Source organism: Notothenia rossii (genome assembly GCF_949606895.1).
Source record: "Notothenia rossii genome assembly, chromosome: 5".
Lineage (NCBI taxonomy): Eukaryota > Metazoa > Chordata > Actinopteri > Perciformes > Nototheniidae > Notothenia > Notothenia rossii.
Genome location: NC_136903.1, coordinates 74,200,091 through 74,226,647, shown reverse-complemented (window position 1 = coordinate 74,226,647; position 26,557 = coordinate 74,200,091). Strand labels below are relative to the sequence as shown.

At 38.5% G+C, this 26,557-nt stretch overlaps 4 protein-coding genes across 8 annotated transcripts; 2 read left to right on the top strand and 2 right to left on the bottom strand.

Moving 5' to 3' along the window:
- Positions 1-1,408: 1,408 nt before the first annotated feature.
- ninj1 (ninjurin 1) lies at positions 1,409-7,535 on the top strand. The gene is made up of 3 exons (XM_079681264.1): positions 1,409-1,661; positions 5,348-5,585; positions 6,516-7,535. Exons 1-3 carry the CDS (start codon positions 1,605-1,607, stop codon positions 6,656-6,658), a joined length of 438 nt encoding a protein of 145 aa, XP_079537390.1. The 5' UTR covers positions 1,409-1,604; the 3' UTR covers positions 6,659-7,535.
- Positions 7,225-11,941, bottom strand: card19 (caspase recruitment domain family, member 19). Its single transcript, XM_079681263.1, has 6 exons — positions 11,885-11,941; positions 11,277-11,416; positions 10,319-10,475; positions 10,121-10,183; positions 9,876-9,941; positions 7,225-9,708 (listed from the first exon to the last, which is right to left on the bottom strand). Exons 1-6 carry the CDS (start codon positions 11,889-11,891, stop codon positions 9,599-9,601), a joined length of 543 nt encoding a protein of 180 aa, XP_079537389.1. The 5' UTR covers positions 11,892-11,941; the 3' UTR covers positions 7,225-9,598.
- A 398-nt stretch (positions 11,942-12,339) lies between these two features.
- LOC307039151 (protein bicaudal D homolog 2-like) lies at positions 12,340-23,907 on the bottom strand. Of its 2 annotated transcripts, none has more exons than XM_079680977.1 (8): positions 23,427-23,907; positions 20,186-20,398; positions 19,147-19,299; positions 17,792-18,247; positions 16,206-17,192; positions 15,874-16,025; positions 15,095-15,320; positions 12,340-13,729 (listed from the first exon to the last, which is right to left on the bottom strand). In XM_079680977.1, exons 1-8 carry the CDS (start codon positions 23,664-23,666, stop codon positions 13,727-13,729), a joined length of 2,430 nt encoding a protein of 809 aa, XP_079537103.1. In that variant the 5' UTR covers positions 23,667-23,907; the 3' UTR covers positions 12,340-13,726. The 2 variants fall into 2 exon arrangements, with proteins under 2 accessions (XP_079537103.1, XP_079537104.1); XM_079680978.1 differs by lacking the exon at positions 23,427-23,907 and adding an exon at positions 20,733-20,753.
- A 94-nt stretch (positions 23,908-24,001) lies between these two features.
- On the top strand, positions 24,002-26,557 carry LOC307039153 (uncharacterized protein). 4 transcript variants are annotated; one of them, XM_079680983.1, is made up of 9 exons: positions 24,002-24,139; positions 24,812-24,834; positions 25,059-25,087; positions 25,183-25,254; positions 25,360-25,428; positions 25,575-25,625; positions 25,829-25,891; positions 25,975-26,050; positions 26,184-26,557. In XM_079680983.1, coding segments are annotated over exons 2-9 (390 nt in total). In that variant the 5' UTR covers positions 24,002-24,139; positions 24,812-24,832; the 3' UTR covers positions 26,212-26,557. The 4 variants fall into 4 exon arrangements, with proteins under 4 accessions (XP_079537109.1, XP_079537108.1, XP_079537110.1 ...); XM_079680982.1 differs by having other exon boundaries at positions 24,105-24,245; XM_079680984.1 differs by having other exon boundaries at positions 24,105-24,245; positions 24,695-24,834; positions 26,188-26,557.

Here is a 26,557-nt window from a genome sequence, read left to right as displayed (position 1 = left end):
ATGTAAAAATACTTTTTCCATTGGCCTTTCAAAATACCAATAAGTAATTAACAAAATAATACTATTTTCTAATCTTTGAAAAATATTTGGAAAGGGGTGACAAAGTGAGGGAGGTCTTAAACTTACCAAAGAGTTAGAACATTTAAAGGGAAACAATATACTAAGAACATGAATGGATAGGTACAAATATTCACTTAAGGTCTAAATGATGTTATTCTTTCTTAACAACAATCGACTTAAAGGAACATTTTTACATTTTATGGGGTCAATCATTCAGTCAAACCTGCCCTGGTCACCAGGGAAACAGAGGAAATAATAGGAACCAGTTGGTGGGTGCGGTCAATGTTTGGGGGGCGGTTTACAATGTGAAGCCTTGAATGTGGCAAACAAAAGTGTATGGCCATCCCATTCATTGTCTTGTTTCCTGAAGACACACATGACTGCATGTGTTTCATTGGATAAGACTTTCAGTTAAGACTCTCACTATGTTGCTCATCTTACTTTGCCAACTCTTCTTAAAATAGATACACACTTACAGGATCTGACTTGTGGGGGAAAAGACAAAAATAATTGAGTATAGGATCAATATAATAACATTACCATGCACCCCTGCAAGGTTAAAACAGAATTAATTTATATGGTATGATTGCTTAATCCCTATAAATACCTCCTGGTTTTCAAGTAGAAGTACTTTGAGTTGTCATCATTATTATGCTAGTATTCAATGATAATGATTTTACACATTTCCCAAAGTTGTAATTAATTATATAATTCACTTTTTACACTAAAAAGTATACATGTAGGTGGCACTCAAGTCTAGATGGAAAATTAGGCAAATATGGTAACTTCTGTTCTTTTGTATTATCTTTTGTTGTGTTCAACTTGAACATTTTATTTTATAAGTAATACTCACAGAAAAAGGGAAGGAGGGGAATACAAATGAAACCCAAGGGCCCCTACTGGAATCGGTTAATTAGCCAATTAACAAGCTTCAATAATGTATTTATTTATTTATAACTTGTAAAATCCATCACCAAAGAAAATCAAAAGCTTTAATTAGCATATGGTGTCACTTATGTAGAAGGTGTTTCAGAAAGCTCTGAAACAAAATCTAGTTTTTCAGTATATCAAATTCATGTTTTCCTTGAACAAGTTTGAATTGGTTTAAACTAGGACAAAATACAGCACCCTTTGGTTCATTGCATCGCCAGGACATCCAAAGAGTTGAGCATGCAATATCACATTAATACACAGGGTGGCAATACAACGTCATCTTGCCTTCACAGTCTGTCCACCATGGGACAGGGCTAACTAACGTTACAGTCCTAAACGATGCTTTTCTGAAGAAATTAAGGATTCACTTCAACTGTGGGAAATACCCCCATAAATTCCAGTGAGGAACCTGCCGTGTTTACACTAACAGCCCACTCTCTGAGGACGGGCTCCCCCTTGTAGGAGGGGCGGTAGCCTGGAGTTTTTCTGCCCTCTTGTCGTCACGCTAGCCTTTATACGGTTTATACCCGCCAGCTGGCCCACCGTCTCCCTTGAACCCTTACCCTACTCTCAGTACAAACCAAGCTATTCTGGGTAGAGTTATTAAGAAGATGGCTACGGACAGCTTTGAAATGAACGGTGATGCCGACCGAAATGGAGAGGCGGAGGTAAGTTAATACCGGTGTTAGTGACAAAAGACAGCGTAATGTAAAGCGTCCCCTAACATCCAGGGCTGCTCAGGCGGGGTAAAATCCTCTCAAAAACAGTCACAAGTAAGATATATTGATCGGGTACAGCGGATATCTATTGTCTACTGTTGTTTTCCACGCATCCTAACGGTGTTTGTTTTTTGACCATTGTTAAAGTGTCACTCCGTGTTTGGCTTTGAGGTCATTAAGCCAATGTGACCGGTTAGCAGATTAGCATTAGTTTCTAATTCAACAGATAACGTGTGTTTGTGTTGTTAATTTTTTTGCCTTTGTTGCCCTGTTCTCATCCTCGGGGCTCAGTTTACACTTAATGATGACACAGCAGACCATGTGGTGGCTGTAAGTTAGATCCAACAAGCATTGCTCTGTAAAGGAATCCACCTCCAGGTGTACCAGGGATATGATCTGATCGGACCTAACGCTAAATAGCTTTAAACTCTGCTTGTTAAAACCTGGTCACATTCAGGAATGTAAAAGCAGACTTACATCTGCTCTCTTAAACAATAAATATGTGTGTGTTATTAGCCTGTCACAGGGTCTACACTGGCTCCCCTTTATATAAATGGTACTGTGTAGTGGTGGAAAGTAAATAATTACATTTATTCTGTAGTACTGTAGCCTACTTAAGTACACATTTGAGCTACTGTCATTTTTCATCATCCTTTCGAGTATTTGTATTATATACTACTACTCTATACTACTATACTACTGTAGTTTTTGTACATTTGGAAGCACATTTTGTACTTTTTACTCCACTACATATATTTTACAGAGTTATCTATTAGATACTTTATACATTCAGATTCTGACACACAATACTTAGGAAAAACCTTTAAAATAGGATTATTCGTATATTGAACCATCCAACGTTATATTTAAGTAACAAAAAGCATGAATGAGTTAACAGAAAATTGATGGGCAGTCGTTTTGCTAAGACATTTTTGGTTCAAAAAATGTCTCACAGCTCCAGCTTCTTAAATTTGAAGATTTGCTGCTTTAAAATATTTTTTGAGTTTTTTCTGCTATGAGTACTTTTATTCCTAATTACTTTAAATATATTTTCCTAATCGTACCTAAATACTTTTACTTTAGTGCCACTCTCAATGCTTTACTTTTACTTTCAATTTAGTATATTTACATTGTTGTAACTTTAACTCAATTAAAGAATATTAATGTTTTCTTCCACTGGTACTGTGTATAACTAATAATAACCTCAATGCGTAACAAGTCATCTATGACTATATAATAATATAATTTAATCCGTTAATGTATTCAAAACTATTAATGGGAAGTGGTCGACGTCATCCTATGCGTTACTGGAAATCAATTACAGAAAACAATTGATCCAGCCTAATTTCTTTTTTAATTATTGTTCGATTGTTCAAGTTATTATCATCAATTTCTATTAACTTGTCTTTTCATTTTTTCTCTTTTTAATTGTAATATATTTGGCTTTCCGAAAAAGCTTTAGATGATGTCATCATGAGCTGCTATAGGAACATGTAATAGACTAACCAATAGATAATCCAAAAAACAATCATTGAATCGTTAATTGATGTTGAAAACATCTGCTTGTTCTGTACTTCCATAACTTACGTGCTACAATTTAAATGTTTTGTTTTGGGCAGCAAGCCGTTAACAAAAAATCAAATAAATGTCACTTGTATAACCCAATATTGAAAATAATGTATCAGGCTTCACACCCACAACCAGCAAGAATCCAGGTTCTCTGAGAAGAGAACATAAAAACCGTCTCCCAAAAACCACACCACATAAGGACCACATTATAACCAACGTTTAAAGAAAGCTCTCTCCTCCCTAGAAAGCACCGTATTTATAGGAAGCTATACTCAGTCAGACAGAAAGTGAAATTGAAGCTGTAACAGTACAATTACATTTAATGGGGGACAGCTAGGGCTGTTTACGATTATGGCTTGCAACGATTACGAAAACAACAATCGAAATAAAACTATTCTTTTTTTATTATTACTTTTTTTTTTTTTTCAAATAGATTTTTTTTTTAATTGGTTTTTCAGTTGAATTATACTTAAGGCTCAGGGTAATCAACTGTTAAAAACATACGGTTCACATTTTCTTTCTCCAATAAATTGATGTTTTCAAAGTAAATGGATAATCGTTTTTAATAATCGTGATATCAATTATTGACCCAAATAATCGAGATTATGATTTTTGCCATAATCGAGCAGCCCTAGGGACAGCTATTGACTCTGACACTGCTGGTTTACCACAAGAGCATCTTTTTCCTCTTTGGCTTGGTAGTTTCCTGAAGAAATAAGAACGCTAAGCTGAGCCTCAGTGTGCGGCATGGTCGACCTTTACACAAGGAGGACATTGTTGCAATCTCTGAGCTACGAGATGAAACCCTGAGAACAGACCTAAACTCATGACCACATACCCTGGCTTCCTGTGATGTGATAGTTTTGTTTTCAGTTAACCATTTACTACAGTCTCATTTCACCAAAGAGACAAACGTAACCCATTTCTTTACTGTTCTACAAAAAGTAGGGAAAATGATTCTTGGACAATTGATGGTCTTCCAGACTGTACCATATGTGGTTTTACGTACGGTGTATTTAGTGAAACCGGATCGAGGTCATTATTTTCAGTTGTGTGACCTGCTCAGAGGGTCATGGTTGTTCCTGTTTCAATTTAGCCACTGTACACTTTCACTTCCACAATTTTGTTTCATAGGAAACTAAATTACTAGAATTGCACAAATCTGGGTTATAATTTTGCCGTCATGCTGATCAGTTGCGATCAAATGTATTGTCATGGTTGAGTTTTAAACATTATCTTATTTTTCAAACTTATGCTGGACCAGCTTTGATAAAAAGGTCACTGTTCGAGTTCACACAATTATTTCTAAATGGAAAATTTAGGCTGAAAAATAACCCCCGCATTTCCAGCACTGTATTTCCTGAGAAGGTGACATCATTTTTCCACACATATAAAACTCATCATGCTTGCAGCAGTGCGTTGTTATTTTGTCCCATTCATTTAAAAACCTTGTTTACACAATTTCAGGAGAAGAAAGCAGGCTGTTTCCAGTGTTAGAGTAACAGTGGTGAAAGTGAAGATACTCAATGTGTTTATTTCTATTAAATCAGTACACTAACAGAGTGGGTTCATTTAGAAGTGTCGTGAGTTAGACCACATCTCCTAAGTTTAAAGAGTGTGTGCACACATACACATGTTTAAGGTGTAAGGGAAATGATATGACTCCACTGTGATGAAACTCACCAATGCTGCGGTTAATATTGACATTTCTTACCAAATGTACAAATATGCAACCTTGCTCGGCTGACAGAGTGGACCTGTTTGAACTTATCTGTTATTTAGCCTTTCTAATCCATTCCCCCTTTTTCGGCCTCTTTCCCACTTAGTAGAATTGTTTGTATTTATGCAGAGGGTGGAGTTTGGCTTAGACCGGGGGGGTGAGGTTACATTTAATAAAAACACCTCAGACGCTACATCACAAAGTAAATAACTAACAGCTGATGACAACATATTTTATGTTCATGAAATCTACCATAATTGAGACATTAATATAGGAATGGAATTACCACATTTCTAACCGTCAATACTGATGTCATACTGATGTCATGGTTTATGTTTGCCTTTAGGTCAGGCTGCGAGGCCAAGGGACGAGGACACAGGGGCCTCTGAACATGAACCATTATGCCAATAAGAAGAGTGCGGCAGAGAGCATGCTGGATGTAGCTCTACTGATGGCCAACGCCTCACAGCTGAAGGCTGTGTTGGAGCAAGGACCCAGCTTCACCTTCTATGCACCCCTTATCACTCTCATTAGCATCTCTCTCATCCTACAAATCATAGTGGGAGTTCTGCTCATCTTCATAGGTGATTTTGAGTCTCCAATTTCTTATTTTCCAGGCTTTTATATTTTTAAAGAGATCATTGAAATATATAAAATATATTGTGTTGGTCCTCTGTCTTCTACTGCAACATTGTGTAAAGTAAATGTGAGATCATGTTTACTTTGTCCAGATTAGCTAGGTGTGTCGACTTGATTATAACAATTGTTATGTAACAAAAGGAATTGCTTTTGTGAAAATCCATTTACAAATTCAAGGCAGACAACTCTGTGAAACTCAATACTCAAATCTCCCATGCTATGTGATACTTAAGTTACACATGCACACCCATTTAAGTCACAAATGGGACTTTTTGAGACCACGGTTGCAGGCAAAGGCCGGGTCAAAAAACGTGTACATGTTACAATGTGTGTGCATTTGTAACTACACTGTCACATGGGAACACAACTAACAACTGCTGTTCATTAATAGGATTTGTCGGCTAATCATTCTCTACAACTGAAACCATTTTGACTAAATTGGATATGAAATGTCTCATGCTGTTGAGTTTTTACAGGTCTACCAACGAAGAGAAAGAAGCACAATAATATTTACGCTTCTATGGGCATATAACCCTGGGAGCACATACATATCAGTGTGCTCACTCCTCCTTTGAGTCCTTATCTTATCCTAACGGAGAATACTGTTGGCTGAGTTTAGATAGTCACAACAGGAAGAAGCGCCTCTGCTGTCAGCTGTTTACAGTTTTAAAGAGCTCTCTTGACTTTTGGAAAATAAGTCATGTCTTGGAGATTTGCCTAATCTGAGAGGGTCGTTAAAAAAACAAAACAGACCTTCTCTTTCTAAAAAAAAATAATTCTCAACCCAGCAAAGCATGTAATGTCCTAATGGAGGAAGAAACAAATTATTCACCTGACTAGGCAAAACTAATGTCTTTCCTTTCTTCTTTTTACAGTTAAGTGGAACCTGAATGATGCAAGCATGCACTTTAAGCTGAACATCTTGGAGAACACCACCACAGCCTTCGTCTTTATCATAGTCGTGGTCAACGTCTTCATTACAGCCTTTGGTGTACAGCGGCCCAACCCGAGTTCTTGATCACCCTTTACACGACTACATGCCTGCTGATCAACTTAGTAAAGAAGGACCTCCACATTATTTACACAAATATGCAGAATATTTATTCCCCAAACTAAGTGGCATTGCACTTCCATTTTTGTTGACGTCCTAGGCATGAGACTGGTAATTGGTGTGCGTGTATGTATGTATGTGTATATATATGTATATACATATGTATATATATGTGTGTGTGTGTGTGTGTGTGTGTGTGTGTGTGTGTGTGTGTGTGTGTGTGTGTGTGTGTGTGTGTGTGTATATATGTGTGTGTGCGTGTTAGAGTTCCCTTCCTCTGACTTTGGACAAGTTTTCGGTCTGTTTTTATTTCATGTGGCCATCAATCAGTTTGTTACCTCATCATGCTCAGGTTACCGATGCTGATAAAGGACTGCCTTTAACTATGTAAAATGTTTTGAAATGTGTCAGTATCTGTCAGTCTAAACCACAATGTATGCCTGCAGCCTTAGGGAAAAAAGAACATAATCACAATAGCATAACCCAAAAGACATCCTTAATAGTAAATCATGGACCATGCTGCTCATGAGGCATTACATGATATAAAAGCTTTATTACTTTGGGGGAACATTTTAAACAGTTTACACTTTCATAAACCTCAACCAATCAAATGAAGTGGACCTTACATGCTCTGTTTTGTGTGCTGTCGAAAGCCTTGTGTGTTTTGTTTGAACCTGTATATATTAGTTAAAAACTATTGCAGTATATAGTTGACGTGGTTACTTTTAGGCCTTTTTAAATCACTTTTTTAAATGACCAAATATTTCCAAAGCTTCACATGATCTTGTATTACACACTGACTTCTTTTGAAATACTTTTATAAATAAAACTTCAGAAATTATAAGATGTGTTTTTTGTCCCGTTTATTCTTATCATGCATTTTTATAAAAGACTAAAGTCTCAGTTCAAACGATGGCACTTCTAATTTAAGGCCTTTGTACGTGACACATTACACAAAATGTAACAAACCACCAGGCAATGGACATCCAAAATCAGTTATCAAAATTTCCTTTTAGAATAATAATACAAAATTGATTCGTACAATAACAACAAAGTCATGCACATTGAACATTTTTTGATTTTCTTGGTATTGGCTTTTGATACCCTGAAGTCTACCCCAGCAAGAGACCATTAATAAGGAGAAAGTCGTACCACAGCACCATTATGATAGTTACTAGTATGTTCTCTATGTCATGGATTACAAACAGCCTGAGAAATACCAACTAATTCTACCTATCTGTGTAGAGTAAATTAATACAATTTATTAAATTATTGACAAATAGTCAACCAAAAGGCACAATGAGATTAATATAATATCCACTCTACTCTATAAAATACAATATCTATAGCTGTGAATTATATACAAATTTGAATGCACTTTAACGCTCACAAACTGAGTTTATTAGCTCCTTCTATGAGATAGAAAAAACAGGAGTTTCAGTAACCCTTCGTGTATTCAGCAGAGGCTAAATGCTGAAGGCAAAGAGAATAAGAGTTCACATCCTGCCCGACCCAGCGGAAACAAAGACACAGGAAAATGATAAGGCAGGCTTCCTTTCTTAGAGTAAATGGTCTAAACGTTGAACGGGGAAAAGAAAATTAAGAGATAGTAAATAATTGTTGGATTAAGTCGAATTTATACTAATCAAAAAATCTGGTTATAGATGCCACGAAGTAAGTGGCAGTGCCTTAACCGTATATGTGTTGATGGCCACTAGGGCCAATTCCATCCTTGTCGAGGGGAGTGCTAACCTTCTCTCCTTTCATACAACACATCAGAAATTAGGTAACTCCGCCCTATATATACCAGGGCATACGGAACCTACTTTTCATTACGGTGTAACTTCCGAATAGGATACTAAACAAAAACACATATATTAGACACACATGGTGAATATTTCATTCATAAAAAGTTAAATTACTGTTTAATTTGTATTACGACTTACTTATATTACGACTCTTCATTAGACATTATTTATGTTTTGGGTAGCTCTTCCCATAATGCAGTGCGCTGGTAGCGTGTTTCATTGGCGGAGGGAATCACGTGGTTGCAAAACTCGTCTAAAAGTGTTATTATACGGACACGGCTCAATATAATGTCTTGCTGTTAAAACGCCTTATCCCGTTTTCTGTCTAAATGTGAGCAGCAGATTTTCGGGAAGCTATTATGAAAACAAGACAAGCCAACATATGTGTGCACTGCTGGTGATGTAGTTCACTTTTAGCCACAAGAGGGCAGTATTGTTCCACCAATGCTGAGCATCATGGGGTTGGTTTCTGAATACATTTGGGGAGAACTTTTAAGTTGTATGCTTGACATCAGTTGCCAATGTTATTCTTCATCACAAAAAAAAAATGTTTTAGGATATTCTCAGTACGAAATTATCATTTCTGCATTTAAGGATAGTTATTATAGGACTGCAAAATACACCAATTAATTGGAGGCTATATTTAGCTTTGCTGAAAATTGACAATTTATAGTCAATAACATACTTCCAATTGTAAATATTTATTTATGTCTAATTTTGACACTATACTATGTTTTTCTTGTTTATTTGGTTTGTAAAAGTTATTTTGTTCCACATTAAAAAGGTAGTGAGAACAACTTGTTTAATGAACTTGTTTTTGATTTCCCTGTGTTCATGCCATGAGTGTATTCAGTCCCATTGGCCAACTTAAATAGGTAACAACATGTGAGGAAAACAGAGCAAAGGGCCAAATGTAGCTCTATGCCTAGGACTAAATACCCCATATTCCTCATTTTAGACCACAACCAGAATACTTCATACAAGTGTGTACAAAATGAGTATCAAATCCTGAAAATATATAGTGTGCTATGTTTTGGTGCAATTCATAGGAGCAGAACTGCTGAAGCACCTGGTGCGAAGGAGTCGCCCCCCTCCTCCCTTACTTCATGAGGCCTTCTTCAGTGTACCATATGAGAACTTCCTGAGCTTTTCGTTTCAAACCCAGAGATGCCATCCCGAGGACCCGGCTACCTCCCGTCACTTTTGTCTCTACAGAATAAAAGACACCAACTTTGTATCACTGAATGAACACCATTAAGTGAAGTAGTATGTTCAAAGCATGGGTTCTTAAATTGGTAATAAATACCTAATAATACTGACAATATCTGATTGTTAACATTGCAAAGGTTATGTTGAACAACTGGAAAGTTACTTACCACTGTAGTAGTAAAGTAAAGCCATTCCCACTGCAACGCTGAAACAGCCCAGAAAGAAGACCGGACCTGGAAAGAGGTTAGCATAACATAAGAAATATAATGAATTATCTGTGTACTTCTCAGCATTAAATGACTACTCGTCACACTAATGGCATATTTTTTTTCAATCACAATGACTATCATATACATTGATCATGTTAGGATTTTGCTGCCCATCATTAAAGAATAAATAACTAGCATCTTACCTCTGTCATTTAGAACATGTCTCTGTTGTTGGACACGTGGAATTGTGAGTGGATCTAAGGAATCTGGAGCAGGGCGGATAAGAATACAATGTAACATATACTCAAACAGACAAATACATACTGTAAGCCTATTCTGTGATATCCAAATAATGAATAAATAGCTTACATAATATAAAGGCGCTGTTCTTGGGGACTAACCTCTGAGGCGCAGCCTGGTAGGCAAGCTGTAGTAAACTTCCTCCACATGCAGGTGAAGAGCTCTGTAGAACTCCCTGCAGGCTTCATCTCCTTTCCCCTGCAGGTGGGTCAGAAGCTCACCCACTCGGACACTTGTGGACACATCCAAGTTTCTGAACTGGATAACAACAGTTATTAGAGGATATCATTATATATGGTATATGGAAATGCTTGCTAACACGTCTTGCCCATGCCAGACAGGAAGGTCCAGGATTTTTTGATTTCAATACGTTTTCATGTTGTCGTAAACTGCTAATTGCAAGACATAATCAGACGCGTTCTGTTCAAAGAAAGAATACTCATGTACCTATGTACCAAGACTATCAGGTGCTTGACAACAACATATTCTAAATACAGTGTTTTTTTTAAATGTAATGTCACATAATAAAGTACATTAACTTAAATATATAAGCGAGTACAATTCATATACTTGTTGAAATATATACTTTCAAGCCATTTGCACCTTCCTGCAGTATATTATTGATTATTTTCCATGATAGTTTTACTCAACGTCAAAGGGAAATAATGAATTTCTAACTCATTGAGATTTATTCCACAACCATAGTTACCAATCATATCTGTATATAACATTCTGCATAAGAACCTACTACAAGTTTATAGAATATAATGCATTATAATAGTCTTTAATTGTTTAGCACCTTTCATACAATAATTGCAGTCCAATGTGAGTAGACAATTGACATCTCATGAAATAGTCACAGAAAATGATAGACTAGATTCCAGCACAGTAAATACCAGCAGTAATAATAGTCAAATAAAGTATAACATCGACAGGGATGCTTCCCTTTGCAGCACACCTTAAAACGAAATATACAATGTGCTACATCTTTGTGTTCATCTCTTCCACCTCTGCCTGCTTGTGACCCAGACAGTGAGGAACATTGTGATGAGAACTTACTTTGGTGGCCTCCTTGTCTGACAGGATCTGCGGGTAGATCCTGTTGAGCTGCAGGATGATTTTGTCCAGCAGCTCTGTGTCCAGTCTGCGGTCAGCTCTGAGGAAGGCGCTGTCCGCCAACAGCTGTTCATGGAAACTGTCTGTCCGCGTTAAAAGAGAGACGTTTAAAACAATAACTCAGCACATCAGCGATACATTCAAAACACTGTCCGACAACAGGATCGCTGGTTCATTGGAAAGAGAAGTACGTTTGCGGTAGCATAGGTCTGAATACAGAAAATAAGTTTGACATGATCTCAAGTCTCTAATCGTAACTGTGACAGAGTGTGAGAAGACATATATGGTTGGTAATCTATCTAAACATTTGCAAATCGAACATTTAAGGGTGTTACTAAGTGCAAATGTGTCGTTCAGAAACTTTTTAGAAACAAGACTTGACTGAAACGCTACATTGTCATTGGCGAAGAAGGCAACCTTTGAGGTCGTTAGCGCTGTTATAATGTTCGTGTTTTTGGATCAAATGGGAAGAGATTAAACCAAAACAGAATGCAAACAGTAACCTTTGTTAAGATAAGGGTAACTAATTTCTCGTAAGGAAAGACACAAACCTCCCATTGTGGAGTCCCCTCTGTCCTTTGTTTGGAACGCCCCCTGACGTCACCGCGCAGGCAGGGAGTGGTTTACGTAAACGTCTTCAAAAAAGGAAAAAAAAAAACTTTCCTTTTCACCGGAAATGGTAATAGATATGGCAAATCCCAGATTAACGAAATAAATGTATTACTTTATACAAATGCTGAGATGTATTTACAATAAAACGAGACAATGATCTCCAAACTATGGCTGAACACGTTATTAAACTGTTTCGTTGTACATTTCAGAATTTAAAAGGGTAAATGTAACGTTCAAATTAGATCCAACTTTGTGTCGTATGAGACTAGAAAGTGCATGTATACATGAATTCCTTTCTTAGTCATCAGATAGGCATAGAAAGAAATATACATGGTAATAGTGAAGCTTTTTCTCAACTCTTGTAGGCATAATAATTGACTCTAAACAAGCAATATAGGATAATGTCTCAACAGTGAAAGAATGAAGCTTTAATAAAAATGACAATTGGATGAGTAACATTATGCTTGCATGATAATGAACCAAAATTACACTTTTAAAGTTAATTTATTTTTTCACCATCCATAACTGTTAGCAGTCAAACATTTTACTAGTGTTTGGTTTTACCCCATGTTCAGTCTTCAATGATCAATATTCTGACACGTCACTTTTACTCTTGACTCCCTTATGAAAGAAAGAGGATAATGGCATCCTGTTGTCTGAACAGTGTCAAATAAATACAATTGCAGATATAGTAAAATCATATATAAAAAAAACAATTAGGACCAAGTATGTGAGCAACAATGTGTTTAACATAGCACAAACATTTAGTTTTTTTTTTCTTGCCATGTTTGCAAATTGCAGTCATAGAAACAGACACAAAATGGCATTGCAGGCTTGTTTGCAGATATAAGGACTTAGACGTTTTAAACAAAGGTGTATTAAAACAATAACATTAAAACTCTCCTTCATGAATAAAGTTAATGAATACTTTCAACATCTGACCTTAACTTAGAAATGTTTAAATAAGCTTTGCATTAATACTCTTTCTTAGTCGTAACAAGCATACTGAATTTGTAACAGTCTACAAGGGACAAGCACACAACATGAAGTAATACCCTGAAACTGAAGTTCCATATTTGCAGGATCGTCTTTAGTGAAAATAATATATTTCATATTTCTTTTTATCAGATAAACAGGAACAAAAGTTATCAATCATCTTGAATACCTAGAAAGTGTTTATATGGGTTGTCAGAAACGCACCCATACATTTAAGGCCAAAAGGAAAACAACTAAGGCAGAAAAGTGTTTTTGTCCCTCTTGTTAGATTCTGGTTTAAAAGCAGTTACCACATTATCTCTCAATGTGTTGCTATGAAATAAATAAGGATACAAAATATGTTGAACCACTTAAAAATATCACCTGGTAGATGAACATGCACATCTGGTAAAAAAAATGAATGAATAATATTTCAAATAATTAGTATGATTTTTAGAAAGATAGAGGAATTAGCTATGGGTAGGGAAAGCGAAAAAGTGCACAGTCATGGTAACATTGGCAATGAGAGATCAGCAGAGGCCTGCGCTGATGCTTTCTATGGTTCAATAATAATAGTGGTGCATATTGTTGGAAGACCGCAGAGGACCGCTGATGCGACGAGTCATTCTCTCTTAATGTTCACACTGGTTTTGGCACTCTAAAACAAGGCCCTTGGCAATGACTGATGTATATGTTCTAGTGTTAACATTAACATGATTTGGAGCAGGATTAGAGAGTGAAGGAACCGGGTGACTGGAGACTGTCACAGACAGCCTGACGGAGCTCCTTAAGGACACTTGATCAATTTACTGCAAATAGAAACACAGAAACAGAAGAGAAATCACATTAATTAGATTGTTGATTGTTGAAATGTGTATTTCCACTGAATCACTTGGATCAAGTTATATAATTAAGGTAACATTAGATGAAAGCAGAAGAATGAGGGGTGTAATGCATGCAGGATTCAGTAAGGAGTCACTGATAATACAGGGACATTTGACATGATCTCAATGTCATTATCATTCGAATAATTTAATCAAACTCTTCACTTCCTGAATATGATACAGAAAATAGAGAATAGTATATCACTAGTTATAGAACACAAGCCTTTTCGGCTCAGTGAGCGAAAAAAGGAGTTGTAATATGAACTCACCTTAAATATAAATGAAATCTTCAAGATCAATATCGAGGTAGATAACACATGTATGTAACATCATTGTAAACATTGTTATTAAACCTCTTCATCCAACTCGTTTTCAGGCCAGAATATCTAAGCAATTCTTCACATAATTATTTTGTTGGTTACATGTGGCATCATCCTCTCACAAAACAAATGACCCGCACACTTACTAATGATATATTCCTATAATTATCACATACACATTTGGAATTGGATGTAGCCTGGAAAGCTAATTCAGTTGAATTCAATTTAGAATTCAAGTTTCATGTTTCATGTGGATCGCAAGCCAAAGAACGATATATAAATATCACAAGGAAAATAACACTTATACGTCATGCTCAGGAGATGTGTGCCTTCCTTGAGCCCAAATGAATATATTCTGTATGTTATTTTTGACATGAATGGTAGCACAGAGAGGAATGGTTCTGCTAAACCAGTCTAACATTGTGAGCACAATCATGAAAGCATATTTAGACAGTATGAAGTTGACTTTTGATTGTGTTCTGGATTTGTTTCAGTATTTGTAAGCAACTGTGACTGAAATAATATTGCTTTTAAAATTTGACTTTTTAGAAGGGGCAGGTCAAATAAGATGTTCTTCTCCCTGCTCCTTTCCACCATGCGCGTTACATTTGTTTTTAAACCCAGTATGAGTGTACATGTTTCGTAAAGTGAACATGTTTTGTTTTAAAATAACTGTGTGGAATGAATAAATAAATACATGTACTGTACAGGACGAAGAAATAATACTAGTATGCCATATATTGTGTTAAGAGGTATAATGGCTCCAAAACAGAGAGCTTAGAGTGAGAACATATTAGTGAATGCACAGCCTGAGAGAAAAATCTTGCAAAAATAAAAGATACAAAAATAAAAATAATAATAAAGATGTAGAGGTTTAAAAAGGGCCACTTTAAGCCTTGCAGAAGAACCCAGAGCCTCTGCAGGTGCTTTGTGGCTCACAGTTGGTTCTGCAGTAGAGCATACGACTTACATGTTTGCTGGCAGAGGCTCCCTTTGTGTTGCCCTTGCCTCCTCCGGCTGTGGCGCTGCTGCGGCGGGCCTGCTCATGGTCAAACTCCAAGTCCTCCAGGCGCTGGGTTAAGGCCAGTTTCTGCTGGATCGCCATACGTAACAAAGAGTTCAGAGTCTTCTTCTCATCCTCAGCAGCAATCAGCTGCCTCTGCATGTCATCCAGCTGGATCACATACTCATCACACCTGAGGGGAGGAGAGGGAGATGTGGAGAAGAGAGAGAGAGAGAGAGAGAGAGAGAGAGAGAGAGAGAGAGCGAGAGAGAGAGAGAGAGAGAGAGAGAGAGAGAGAGAGATAGGAAGAAACCAGAGAGGAACATTATATCCAGCAGGTGGAGCAGCTTGCCTTTTATCCACTGCTGCAGTCACATGTTTTCTCCATTCCCGAGACAGCAATTTCCAGATGGGAGGATGAGGTTTCTGCTAGCTCACACAGTATTACATCAGACTGTTCCCACAATGCCTTGTGTCTTATACACACCAACATGAAATATTTAACATTTTCATTTTTAGGAGAAATATGCTAAAATAAGTGAAGAATTAACATGATTTAAATAAATGTCCTCTCTAATCTGGTAATGTTCTCATATTTCCTTTGAAGTATACAGGACATTAGTTGGTTTGAATAATGTCGTGCGGGCTGGAACACTTGACAAAGTCTTGGCTAATTTCATGTTTGTCAGGAATAAAAATGTAAATAAGTGCTTGTTCACATTTAGGTAGTAAACCAGTAATCATACCTTGTAGCAAACATGGCTCGAAGAGATGAGAACATGGCGGCATCTTCTTTCAGAGCCTTGAGTTCATTGCGGAGCTTCATGATCGTCTCCGTCACCATGCCCTTCTCGCTCTCATACTTACTCTTCAGGTTGGCCAGCGCACCCTCAGCCGTCTAAAAAAGGGAATAAGAACTTATATAAGTATTCATTCATTATTCATTTATTGCACTGCGGTTATTTTAGGCCCAAGTCTATCTGAGAAACAATGAACATCCTTCCTTTGGGAAACATACACAGCAGCAGCATGCACACAGCTGGGCCACACACATACAGACACACTGGGGTCCTCTGACCTGTTTGTTGGCCTTCAGCACGGCTCTGAGAGTGGCAATCTGTTCCCTTTTGGTGCTCAGCAGGGACTTCAGTTTGAGGATCTCTCCAATGCAAGCCTCTTTGTCCTTGTCTGCCACTGTGCTCCGCTCCTGGTTTGCAAGTCTTTGACGGGACAGCTCCATGGTGCGGTCCACCGCCTGCTGCAGGTGGAGGATCTGGTCCCTGATGATGGCCACGAGGTTATACACGTTCATGGGTTCTGGCCGGTGCTCTGGGGCGGATGTGACTGTGGTGCTGCTGGAGCTTTCAGACTCAGACTCAGTGATCAGCCCGTTGGTGAGAAGTATGGAAGACTCCTTCCCTTCTTTACCTCTTCTCACTATGGCCTTGCCTTCCTTGTAGTAGTCCAGCATGACGCGGTTGGGCGTCTCGTTGTTGCACATACACACATGGTTGTAGAGATTGGCCAGCTCCTCACTGAACGTTATGAGCTCATCCTGCGCCACGTTAAGGCTGCCGAGTGATTCTCCCGCCGACGTGCTGACCAGACGCAGCTCCTTCTCCAGACGAGCCACATCTGCTTGATCCGCTTGGCTGATCTTCTCCAGGGACGCCAACTTCGACCTGAGGTCATGGACGTCGTTATCGAACCGCGAGCGCTCCTCCTCATACTGTGTTCGACACTCTTCGTACTTGGACCGCAGCGTCTTCAGTTCCTGCCTCAGCTCCCCAGCTTCAGACACAGCCACTGTGTATTTACACTGCAGGATCTCCGGCCCGTTGATGTCCAGCTCGTAGTAGTCTCCGTCATCGTGGCTGTCCCGGTCTTTTTCACTGTCCAGAGCAGAATGGCGCTCCTTACTGGCCTGTAGCTTCCTCATGGCAGTGAGGTTCTCAGTCAGCTTGTTGACCGTTTCCTTTTGCTCAGACACAGCCCCATAGGCCTGCTCCAGGTGCTTCTGGTTCTCCTGGAGAGAGTTGATCAGGGACGATTTCTCTCGCTCCACCTAAACGTATAAAAGAAAGGCGTTTTCAAAATTGCATGTACAACTGATAAATCCAAAGATGATCAACAATCATGTATTTACATTGGAAGCAACACTTGGACAGTTACAGTTCTGACTACGTTAAATGTATGTATTAATCCTGCCCATTGACATTTTGTATTAAATATTGTTGCTGTTTTGGCATCGTCAACAAAAAAATTCTTCAAAATCTTAAATCCCTGATGAGCTTTGTGCATTTACTTAGCTTGTCTATTCATGTAATGTTCAAATGGATTGAATATTACTCCACAAACTTTCGTAAAAATGTCTTAAAATATATCGGTCATGAATGGAGACATTGCTTTATTACAGATATATTATTCAACTGACCCATTTAGTTTTAACACAAATAAATGTTTGGGCACTTTACTGCTTGTATGGAAGAGTAAACTACAGGCCAGATACATCAGCTGAGATCAAAGAGTTACCCAAGAGCAGTTAGTAAGGACAATCAACTACTCCTGTGCATTACATGCTTTGTAATACATTTATTTTTGAGTGAATGTGCTGAAAATATCTGATCAGGCCATACATTGTGGTTATGGAGGCCGACCTCATACCTGCATAAGCTGTTGTTTGAGTTTCTGGATCTCAGAGATGTTGAGCTCGCTCAGCAGGTCGTCCACCAGGCCGGGAGCCGGCTTGAAAGCCTCTCTCTTGTTCCCTCTGTTGTCTTCCTCACACTCTGCCATCTTGGCCAAGCCATTTTCAAAGCCTCTGATCAGATCGTCGTTGTCCGGCTCGTAGAATATGGAGTGATCATCGTGCAGCTTCAGGTTGTCGATGGAGATGTTGAAAGGGCTGCTGTACAAGGAGCCGCCGATGGTCATGTAGTGGGAGAGCTCCTTTCGAAGAGTGGCCTTCTGCTCACGCTCGGTTTTAATCGTTTCTAAGGCCTCAGTCAGCTGTCGTTCGGCGATTTCTCTCAGACGCATGGCTTCCTCCATCTGGCTGTGAAGGCACTGAGAGTCCTCCTCCAGACGCCGGATCTCATGCTTTAGACCTTCAAACTCCACCTAAGCAGACGGTCAAAAATAATAATTAAACTACATTTTATTTTTTTGATTTGTGGCGCACGCTTCAACACGTGCATTTCGGTTTATTCAAGGCATTCATTTTGTTATTCTACAGTATTGTTGTTTTATAGTTATTTGTTAATGTAAATAACCCAATTTATGTTCTTTCAAATTGAAAAGGATATTGTGTTTGTTACTTTTGTTGCAGTTGTATATATGTCTTAAGTGTAATTTGGCTTGGCTTCCTATTTTGTATGGACATGCTTTTATTTTGAAGGAGAGTTAGCTCTGTTGACAGGAAGTTGTTGTTGCTATGGAAACAACGTGACGGAAAAAAGGAGCGGAGATTAACGGAGAAAAGTCATATCTACGTATAAAGACGGAGAAAGTAAACGATAAAGTTGATGGTTAAGTGTTAGCACCCCCCGAAGAGGCACAAGCTCTTACATTGATATTGGAGATTTCTATAAATTCAATTAAAAAAAAAAAGAAGAATATCCGAATAACGAAATTGAAAACCGAATAGTGGGCCAACGGCCAAATATTCAGGTACAGCCCTACCTCTTTGGTGTGTTTTTTGTTATGCCAAGGTGCCTAACATAGTGCAAAAATGACCATACAAATATGTCATAAAATCTTAATTGCAACTACTACTGCAATTTTTACGTTTTCAAATCACAGCAAAAATCCAAAGTGTAGGTGGAGCAGGTGACATGTCTTGCCTTGTCACTTTCTTACATGACATAATGACTATGTGGTTTTATTGATGCATGAAAAAAATGTACTGTGTGGTTTTGTTCTTAAAAAGGAGTTTATACGGGAAAAACTTTACCATTTCACATCATTTTCACCCACTTCAATTTGTGCAACGAAGTGAGGTTCCATGTTCTTTAGCTCACCTGGTTCTGTCTCAGCACAGAGACTTGTTTCTGAAGAGTGATGTTCTCATCCTCCAGCTCGCTGTAGTCCTGCAGCAGACGAGCCTCCCGTACCTCACACTCTCTCAGGTCATCACGCAGCTGACCCCGCTGCAGCTCTGCCAGCTCTGAACCCTACACACAGGGAGAATGCATGACAATAAACACAAAATAAAACAATAAAAAAAAATGCTCTATGCGTTTTATTGATTGAAAATGACCCATGAAGTGTGCACACTACATCCTTGCTACTGCCTAGGTGGTCAAGTGACATGAGTATCAGCGTGTCAGCATGTTTCACATAGCACAGGGCAAGACTTTGACAGGCGTCTGTAATGACAGAAGGAGGACATGGTCCACTTACCAATCCATGCTACAGAGCCCTGGCAGAGGACATCCTTTGTGTCACCCACAGTGGACCATTACATCATCTTTCCTGCTGCTCCTAGGCAGACCCTCCCCCACTACCAGCACCGGCTTCAACTCTCTAACAACACACCCTGACAACTAGTGGCTGTCTGGCCTCAACGTCAATGTAAACTTAAATCATTTAAACTACCCGTCTCTCTCTTTATATTTCTCTTTTAACTGGTGACATTATTGAGAAGGTGTGTACCATTTCAAACACACTAGTACTTTGATTCAGTTATTGGCTCTTACATCTTTGAGTTAAACTAAACTAGATGTTAGCAAGTGTGGTATAAGAGCTCATATCACACCACACGTGTAAATGGTGGATCTGTATGTCAACAATGTCTAGGGAGCAATTTCAAGTTAACATATTAGAAATACTCAGATTGACTTGGTAAGATGCAGTTTTAATCTGTACATAAACAGTTCATTCTTAACAGAGACATTACGTTTGTTTAAATACTTACAAATAAAAACATTCACGCTCACGTCATATAAACATAAATATTCATGGGTAGAGAGTTAGTTATACTCTTTACGCTCTAATTTGAAGTCTGCTCCTAATTACTCATATTTCAATACTTTGATACTTAAAACAGCTCACTCTCACCTCTCTTATCTCCAGGGCAACGGATGACAGGCGATCATTTTCAGCTTGTACGCTGGTGAGGGAACCTTTGGCCTGCCGGAGGTCATTCTGCAGCTCGAGGACCTTCTCCTGGTACAGAGCCTCCTGACTGGCTGACTCCAGCATCAGAGACTCTTCCCTGCTTTCCCCATCTGCTGCAACCTTCCTGTGGGCCGAGTAAGCATGTCCAAAAGCCTGGGGACACAGGGAAAGAATAAACATCAGACAAATATTATAATAAAACATATAATAGCAGGCCTGTTTTAAGACGGACAAAAGATAACCTCTGGCGGTGATAAAAGTTATCTTACCCAAACATTGTTTATTCCAAAATACCATAAGCCAGTAATGAATACGGTGACGTGCGTATTATTTTACAGAAAGTCTTAACTGACAATTACTGTCAGCCTGCTGCTACAAATTGGTTTAATGTCATGATGTTCATGTTACACAGTGGCAGAGCATGAAAAGAGATTAGTGCAAGCACTGATACATTTGAACTATATGCATTTAGATTCCTCATGCTCACATGACAAGCTGGAGGACGCTGTCGTCCAATCCAAAATCATCTCTTTCAGTTTGGTCTGTCATGGAAATCTGAGTTGAGACAACCACATTTGAATTTACAGTTAAACATTGAGTATGTCTCATTTTGATTAAAAAGTTGTGCCCCAGACATTTATGTCTGTTCTGTCAAATCAAATCAAACAAATAAACTACTACGACTACAGCACTCAAATAAAACACTTTGAATCATCTCCAACAATATCTGCTAATTACAATCTTTGCAAACTTCCTTAATATAAAGCCTTTCCGATAGCATCAAGGTCTAATGGAGGTCACCACTGTGAGTGCAAAAATGGAAGGACACCAAGAAAAAGCATATAGGCTTAAGCTAACAGTACGGACAGTCAGAACAAAACTTGAAATAAGATGACTAGGTTAACGTCCGACTCCCACAGCCACCTGATATAAAGGCGTGTGGACATGCAGCCGACAAGTCATGACACTGAGACAAACTGGTGACATCACAACTACTGTCCAAGAAAGTCCAGAAGCCCACCACCGAGCTGCAGCTCTCCCTACCACCAGTCTCTAATCCCACATTTTCTTTAGCAGAGGTTTTCAGTCAACACACATGTGACAGGCAGTGGTCAGTCACAATGTGAATCGATCTGCAGCCTCCAGCACAGTGGGTGCTAATGGACTCCGATATTTGTGCCATACTCTACTAAAAAGAGAAGAAACAGTCAGCATCATAAGATACCAAGACAATGACTACATCCATGACTCACTGAGTGACTGGACTGCAGTATCTGCCATGAGAGGAAATCCCCATCAGCAAACAACTAAGCATATCCATCGACATTTGTCCAGTGACACAAGTATGTTCCTCATCCTAACTAGATTATGTGTCACTTATTATTCAGAAATAGAGTAGTAACAATTAGTCAAACATTCTGCCAATGAAATGCCAAATGTTCTCTGGTTGCAGTTTCTTCAATGAGAGGATTTGATGCTTGTCAAATATGGCACATGTCACATTATTATATGTTAGGTTTTGATTATTAGTTGAATAAAACAAGCGACCTTAATACATGACGGTGAGAATTAGAATGTTGTAGCACTTTTTAAAACTGTCAGACAAAATGTTAAACATACAAAATAAAGGCAAGTAAAGAAAATGCAAATCATTTGATAGCAAAAACTTATTGTTGATGCAGCTAAGTTATTCATATCTAAGTAATGGACTGACATCCATCTGAGCCCATCTATTAGACTACTGTTCACAGCCGTTACCTGATCACATTATTATGCATTTGTGGCTTTCTGGCTACCAGTAAAACACCAATGACAAATCGATAACAAGTGTTGACCACAAGTGCTCAATCTCAAAGCAAATGCAGAAGTGCTTTAGGATACAGTGACACTGCCCGCAAGAATATACAAGACTGACGTTAGTACGCAGACAGGAAAACCCCAACTTCTCCTTTGATGTAGGGTCAAAACTTCCCACAGTTCTTGATGTCAGTGTCCAATGTCACTTATTCTTATGTTGTTATTGAATTTTTTAAAAGCATGGTTTATTAGATAGATAATAACGAATGTTTGTGTTGTATTTGGTTGACTTTCAGGTGTCCGAATGTCTCTCTCACATTCAGGTGTGTTGGATGCTGCTTTTACCATCCCACCTTAGGTTTGACTCTTCCTTATTCTCCTATTGTTGGCTCTGATAACTGTCAGATACAGCAGCAAAGCGTACATCTCCTTTCAAAGATCAAGGGCTGAGGTGACGTTTATAGCTTTGTTGACAACAGCATGGCTTGAAGTCATAACGTTGTAATGCTAAATTGGGTTATTAAAAGTCTCAGGCTGCTGAATTTAGTTATGGTGAAGATTAAAACCTCCTTGCCATGTGAACCAAGGTCTCTTCTAACTGCTTATCGACCCAAAGACACTGACAAATCCCCCACAAAAACAATGCTAGCACTGTTGTTGTCTTGGGTTAGACATGTCTCTCCAAAGAGTATTCTAAATAATTGAAAAGGACATTGTGATACGCATTACAAAAATACCATGGGTTGGCTATCATCTTTCTCAAGCTTCACTTTAAAACAGGTCTGAAAAGTGTGTCTTTCTGCTAAAGCCTGGACCCTTTCTGTTACTTTTAAACCCAATAAACTCACAGCAGGTTGGCCACATAGGCATCTAAATTTGACATACTGCTGCAGCTGCAGGCTCTGATCTGAAGGCCTCAACCTTACTGCATACCAGGAGCAAGTACGGGCAAGTGACCAAAAAGTAATCGTGATGTTTATCCTTAGAGGTGAAGACATCATTAAACCATACGAATATTGCTTAAGATATGATGATCTGGCAGACTTCATATAGTTTTCCAGCCTGTCAGTATGCTCTTTGGGGCACTTTGTAGTATTTTGAGGCATAGGTTAAAGTTATAGCTGAGCTTTAAAGGAACTAAGGCCATGATTGATATGAACTTCATCCAGTCTATGATTAACTAATATATGATATGATGATTGTGATTACCAATACGAGTCGAGTGTTGCTGCTACAACCTCTTAACTGGTACCGGTTGCTGCCAACAGGACGTTTTCATCGCTTGCTGTTTGCTCACATACCGATACATTTAATGGGTTAACGTTAAATCTACCGTAAATCTTCAAAGTGTCAGTGTGTCTGCGTGGCTATGACCCCGGTTTACCTCCTTCAGCTGATCAAGCTCATGTTTGACCGTCTCGTATTCTGTCTCCAACTCATCAAATCGCTGTTTGAGCTGCTGCTTTTCCTCCAGCACCGCCAGCCCGTACTCGGCCGCCTGGATCTTCTCATGGGTCGTCTCACGGAGCTCCCGGCTGAGACGCTCGACCTCCACTTGAAGCCACTGCGGCCCGGCCTCTGTCACCAGTACCGCTTCGGGATATTCCTGCTCCTCCATAGACATATTGGTGAGCCGCCGACTCACCCAGTGTAACGGGACCCAGCCCTGGCTGAGCAGGAGCAGCACAGAAAACCACAGATACCACAAATCACTGCCTGCTTTGTTTGAGCCGCATTGTCGGGACCTAAATGTTATTACGTTCCAGTTGACGTTTACCGCCGAGGACTTCAACGAAGCTCAACCTCGACGATACTTTTTTCATTTTCGAGGAGTTTCTTCAGCCTCTATGTGAAGCTGACAGAGGAAACTTCAGTTGAGATCATCGATTGGGAAAAAAAGCTCCCCTTTCAAGACATTCAAATCGGCCATTAGTGGGAAGGGAAATGTAGTTTTGAGGTTTTTCCAACATATAAAAATCTACGTTCTGCAGCTGTCCTGTTGACTGCAAGTACCAGCATGCATTGTGCGGGCCTGGACTGGTTCTGGTAACTTACTGAAGATTTCGATACAGCACCGCCATCTACAGTCTTTATAATGTAACTACGACTATATTAATATGTCATAGACCCACTGCATTATATTTACTTTTTGCTTTGGCTGTAAGATTAGCCTCAGAAGAATCAGAATCGAGTTTATTGCCAGGTACGTTTACAAATACAAGGAATTTGCTTTGGTGTCTGGTGGTGCAAACATAAAAAAAACTAGGAAATAAGTTTTTTATTGAAGTATTTACACCCAATATAAATGTAAAAAAAAGATATTCTAAAAAAACGTAGTTCAATGAATATATGACAATATGTGTTAACTTCAGTATATTATATTTTTAAGTGGAGGGCTGTGCAGAAATGTGCAACAATATTTTCCGAGAGATGAACATGAACATGGCTCAGAGTATTAAAAAAGAAAGAAAATGTGTTTCTCATGATCTGATTAGGTTATTTTCCCAATATATTAACGTTCTGGTTTAATGATTAAACCATTGCCAGTTAGCTTCACACTTATCAAACATATAAAGTTAGCCTATGAAAGAATGTGAAAGTAAAACCTGCTATCTGGGACTTCCCTTCCCGTCTGTGCTTATTACTTAACAGAGTTGTTTGACAGGGTTCACAAACTTGTCTGATAGGTGTTGTCGCAACACCTGCCTGGAGAATTTATCTGCATCTGAATATTAATGGTGAGGTTACCTGTCTTTTTCTGGCTCTCAGGCTTTTTCACCGGCTGTTGCAATGTAAGTTCATACTCTCACTATAATCTTTCTGTATTATATTATTATGTAATGCTGGTCTCTCTCTCTTTCTCTCTCCCTATCTCTCTCTCCTGCTTTCTTTCCCTTTTTTCAGTCTCCCCCATCTGTTTCTGTCTCTATAGCAACAGCCTACTCTGTGTTTACCCATCAATCTATTTGTATTGTCCTGTCTCTACCAAAAGTTCATGATAATGTGTCTTTCTCAGGAATATGGAAAGGGACTTATACGGACAATGTATGTACATTAATGTGGTGGAAGAAAACAAAAGTAATCTATATTTATTTTTGACAATATTTATTAATTTTAATCTATTCTTTTCAACATTTCAGACAAATATTACCATTTTTATTCAATATGCTTTGGTCTGGGATGTGGAACAGCACTGTATAGGCCTTTTTGTTGTAAGTTGACATCATTTTTTAGATTCTTAAATGCAACGTAATCACCAACTAACTTACAACTTGATATAATGTCTTCTGTTTAATAATGTTTGTGTTGTGTTTCAGCACTCATTGTTCCATCAGTTCTTGCTGTGTTTTTCACCATAGTGTTCGAGATTGTGGGCATAATGTCAGGTAATTTGAACTTGAATTGAATTGCTGTTATATCTTTACCAGAAGATGTTCATTTGTCATTTTAGACAATCCCATAATTCCCTTTAGGTTTTCTTCGGACATGAATGCTATTACTAATGTAAATTCTTTCTTATATTGTCTGTCAGATATTCCACCCCATACTGGGAGATGTAAAGGGCTTCCATATGACAGAAGAGGTACGCACACTGATTTCAGTCATGATTTGATTATAATCTTTATCAGCACTGGAGTGAGTAATACGATTACTGGTTTTGATTGCCATTGCAAAACACTGTATAATAAAACAAGAACCTATAAATATAATTATGAATAAGGTCTAAATTCAGATCGGTTTCCAGATCTGTCATTATCTTTTAATTCTCTCTCTCTCTCTCTTTAGATGTTTACTGGGGATTTTGTTTTGCACTTTTTGTGGCCATCCTAAACCTCAACTTTTATCACGGTAAACCACATGATTTCATAGCATGTAATAAATGCAGGCGTCTTGGTCAAATGCTGTGGTAACGTGTAATGCTTTGTCTCCAGTCTATACACTGTCATATGGATCTGGAATTATTGTGTTTGCTCTTAGAGGAGCAAAACGGAAATACAGCTCTCTGAGGTAAGTGGGCTTGCAAATGCTGATTTTATTCTTTACACTGTTGATTGTTTGTAGCTTCATCTTAGCTTCAATACTGTATTGTACATTTCTTTCAAAGTTAAAGGGATGGTATTTGTTTTAATCTTTTGGACAGGCAGCTGACGAAGAGACGGAGGTGGTAGAAGACGTTTGCAACCACAGAGTTGTGTTTGATGGAATCATCTCATGAGCCACAGATGCAGAATTTTAGGAAGCCAGGCATGTACAGTGTCTACAGAAACCGGCACATATCATTCTCTGTCAAAAAATGTAATGATCAGATTTTTATTCAAAATTGCTCTTAAACCTGGGATGGGATAAATGCAGTAGGCTACATTTCACAGTGCTGTGTACATATGTGACCAATGACATTGTATTCATGATTTTGTGCACTGTTTAAAGTAAAAGACGAATGTACATATGTGTATGTATACTGCTTGCACCAGCACTTTAACAAAAAACTCAAAACAAATAAAAACACTGAGTAAA

What these genes read in the sequence shown, in the direction of transcription:
- ninj1 (XM_079681264.1), top strand. Translation starts at nt 1,605, where the DNA reads ATGGCTACGGACAGCTTTGAAATGAACGGTGATGCCGACCGAAATGGA. An exon ending in ACCGAAATGGAGAGGCGGAG is followed by an intron (nt 1,662 to 5,347) that starts GTAAGTTAATAC and finishes GTTTGCCTTTAG; the next exon opens with GTCAGGCTGCGAGGCCAAGG. An exon ending in AGTTCTGCTCATCTTCATAG is followed by an intron (nt 5,586 to 6,515) that starts GTGATTTTGAGT and finishes TTCTTTTTACAG; the next exon opens with TTAAGTGGAACCTGAATGAT.
- card19 (XM_079681263.1), bottom strand. An exon ending in ACATGTTCTAAATGACAGAG is followed by an intron (nt 9,942 to 10,120) that starts GTAAGATGCTAG and finishes ACCTCTTTCCAG; the next exon opens with GTCCGGTCTTCTTTCTGGGC. An exon ending in TTTACTTTACTACTACAGTG is followed by an intron (nt 9,709 to 9,875) that starts GTAAGTAACTTT and finishes TTTATTCTGTAG; the next exon opens with AGACAAAAGTGACGGGAGGT.
- LOC307039151 (XM_079680977.1), bottom strand. Translation starts at nt 23,666, where the DNA reads ATGTCTATGGAGGAGCAGGAATATCCCGAAGCGGTACTGGTGACAGAG. An exon ending in TCAAACAACAGCTTATGCAG is followed by an intron (nt 17,193 to 17,791) that starts GTATGAGGTCGG and finishes TTATACGTTTAG; the next exon opens with GTGGAGCGAGAGAAATCGTC. An exon ending in TGCTGAAGGCCAACAAACAG is followed by an intron (nt 16,026 to 16,205) that starts GTCAGAGGACCC and finishes TCCCTTTTTTAG; the next exon opens with ACGGCTGAGGGTGCGCTGGC.
- LOC307039153 (XM_079680983.1), top strand. An exon ending in ACTGTATAGGCCTTTTTGTT is followed by an intron (nt 25,255 to 25,359) that starts GTAAGTTGACAT and finishes GTTGTGTTTCAG; the next exon opens with CACTCATTGTTCCATCAGTT. An exon ending in GATTGTGGGCATAATGTCAG is followed by an intron (nt 25,429 to 25,574) that starts GTAATTTGAACT and finishes ATTGTCTGTCAG; the next exon opens with ATATTCCACCCCATACTGGG.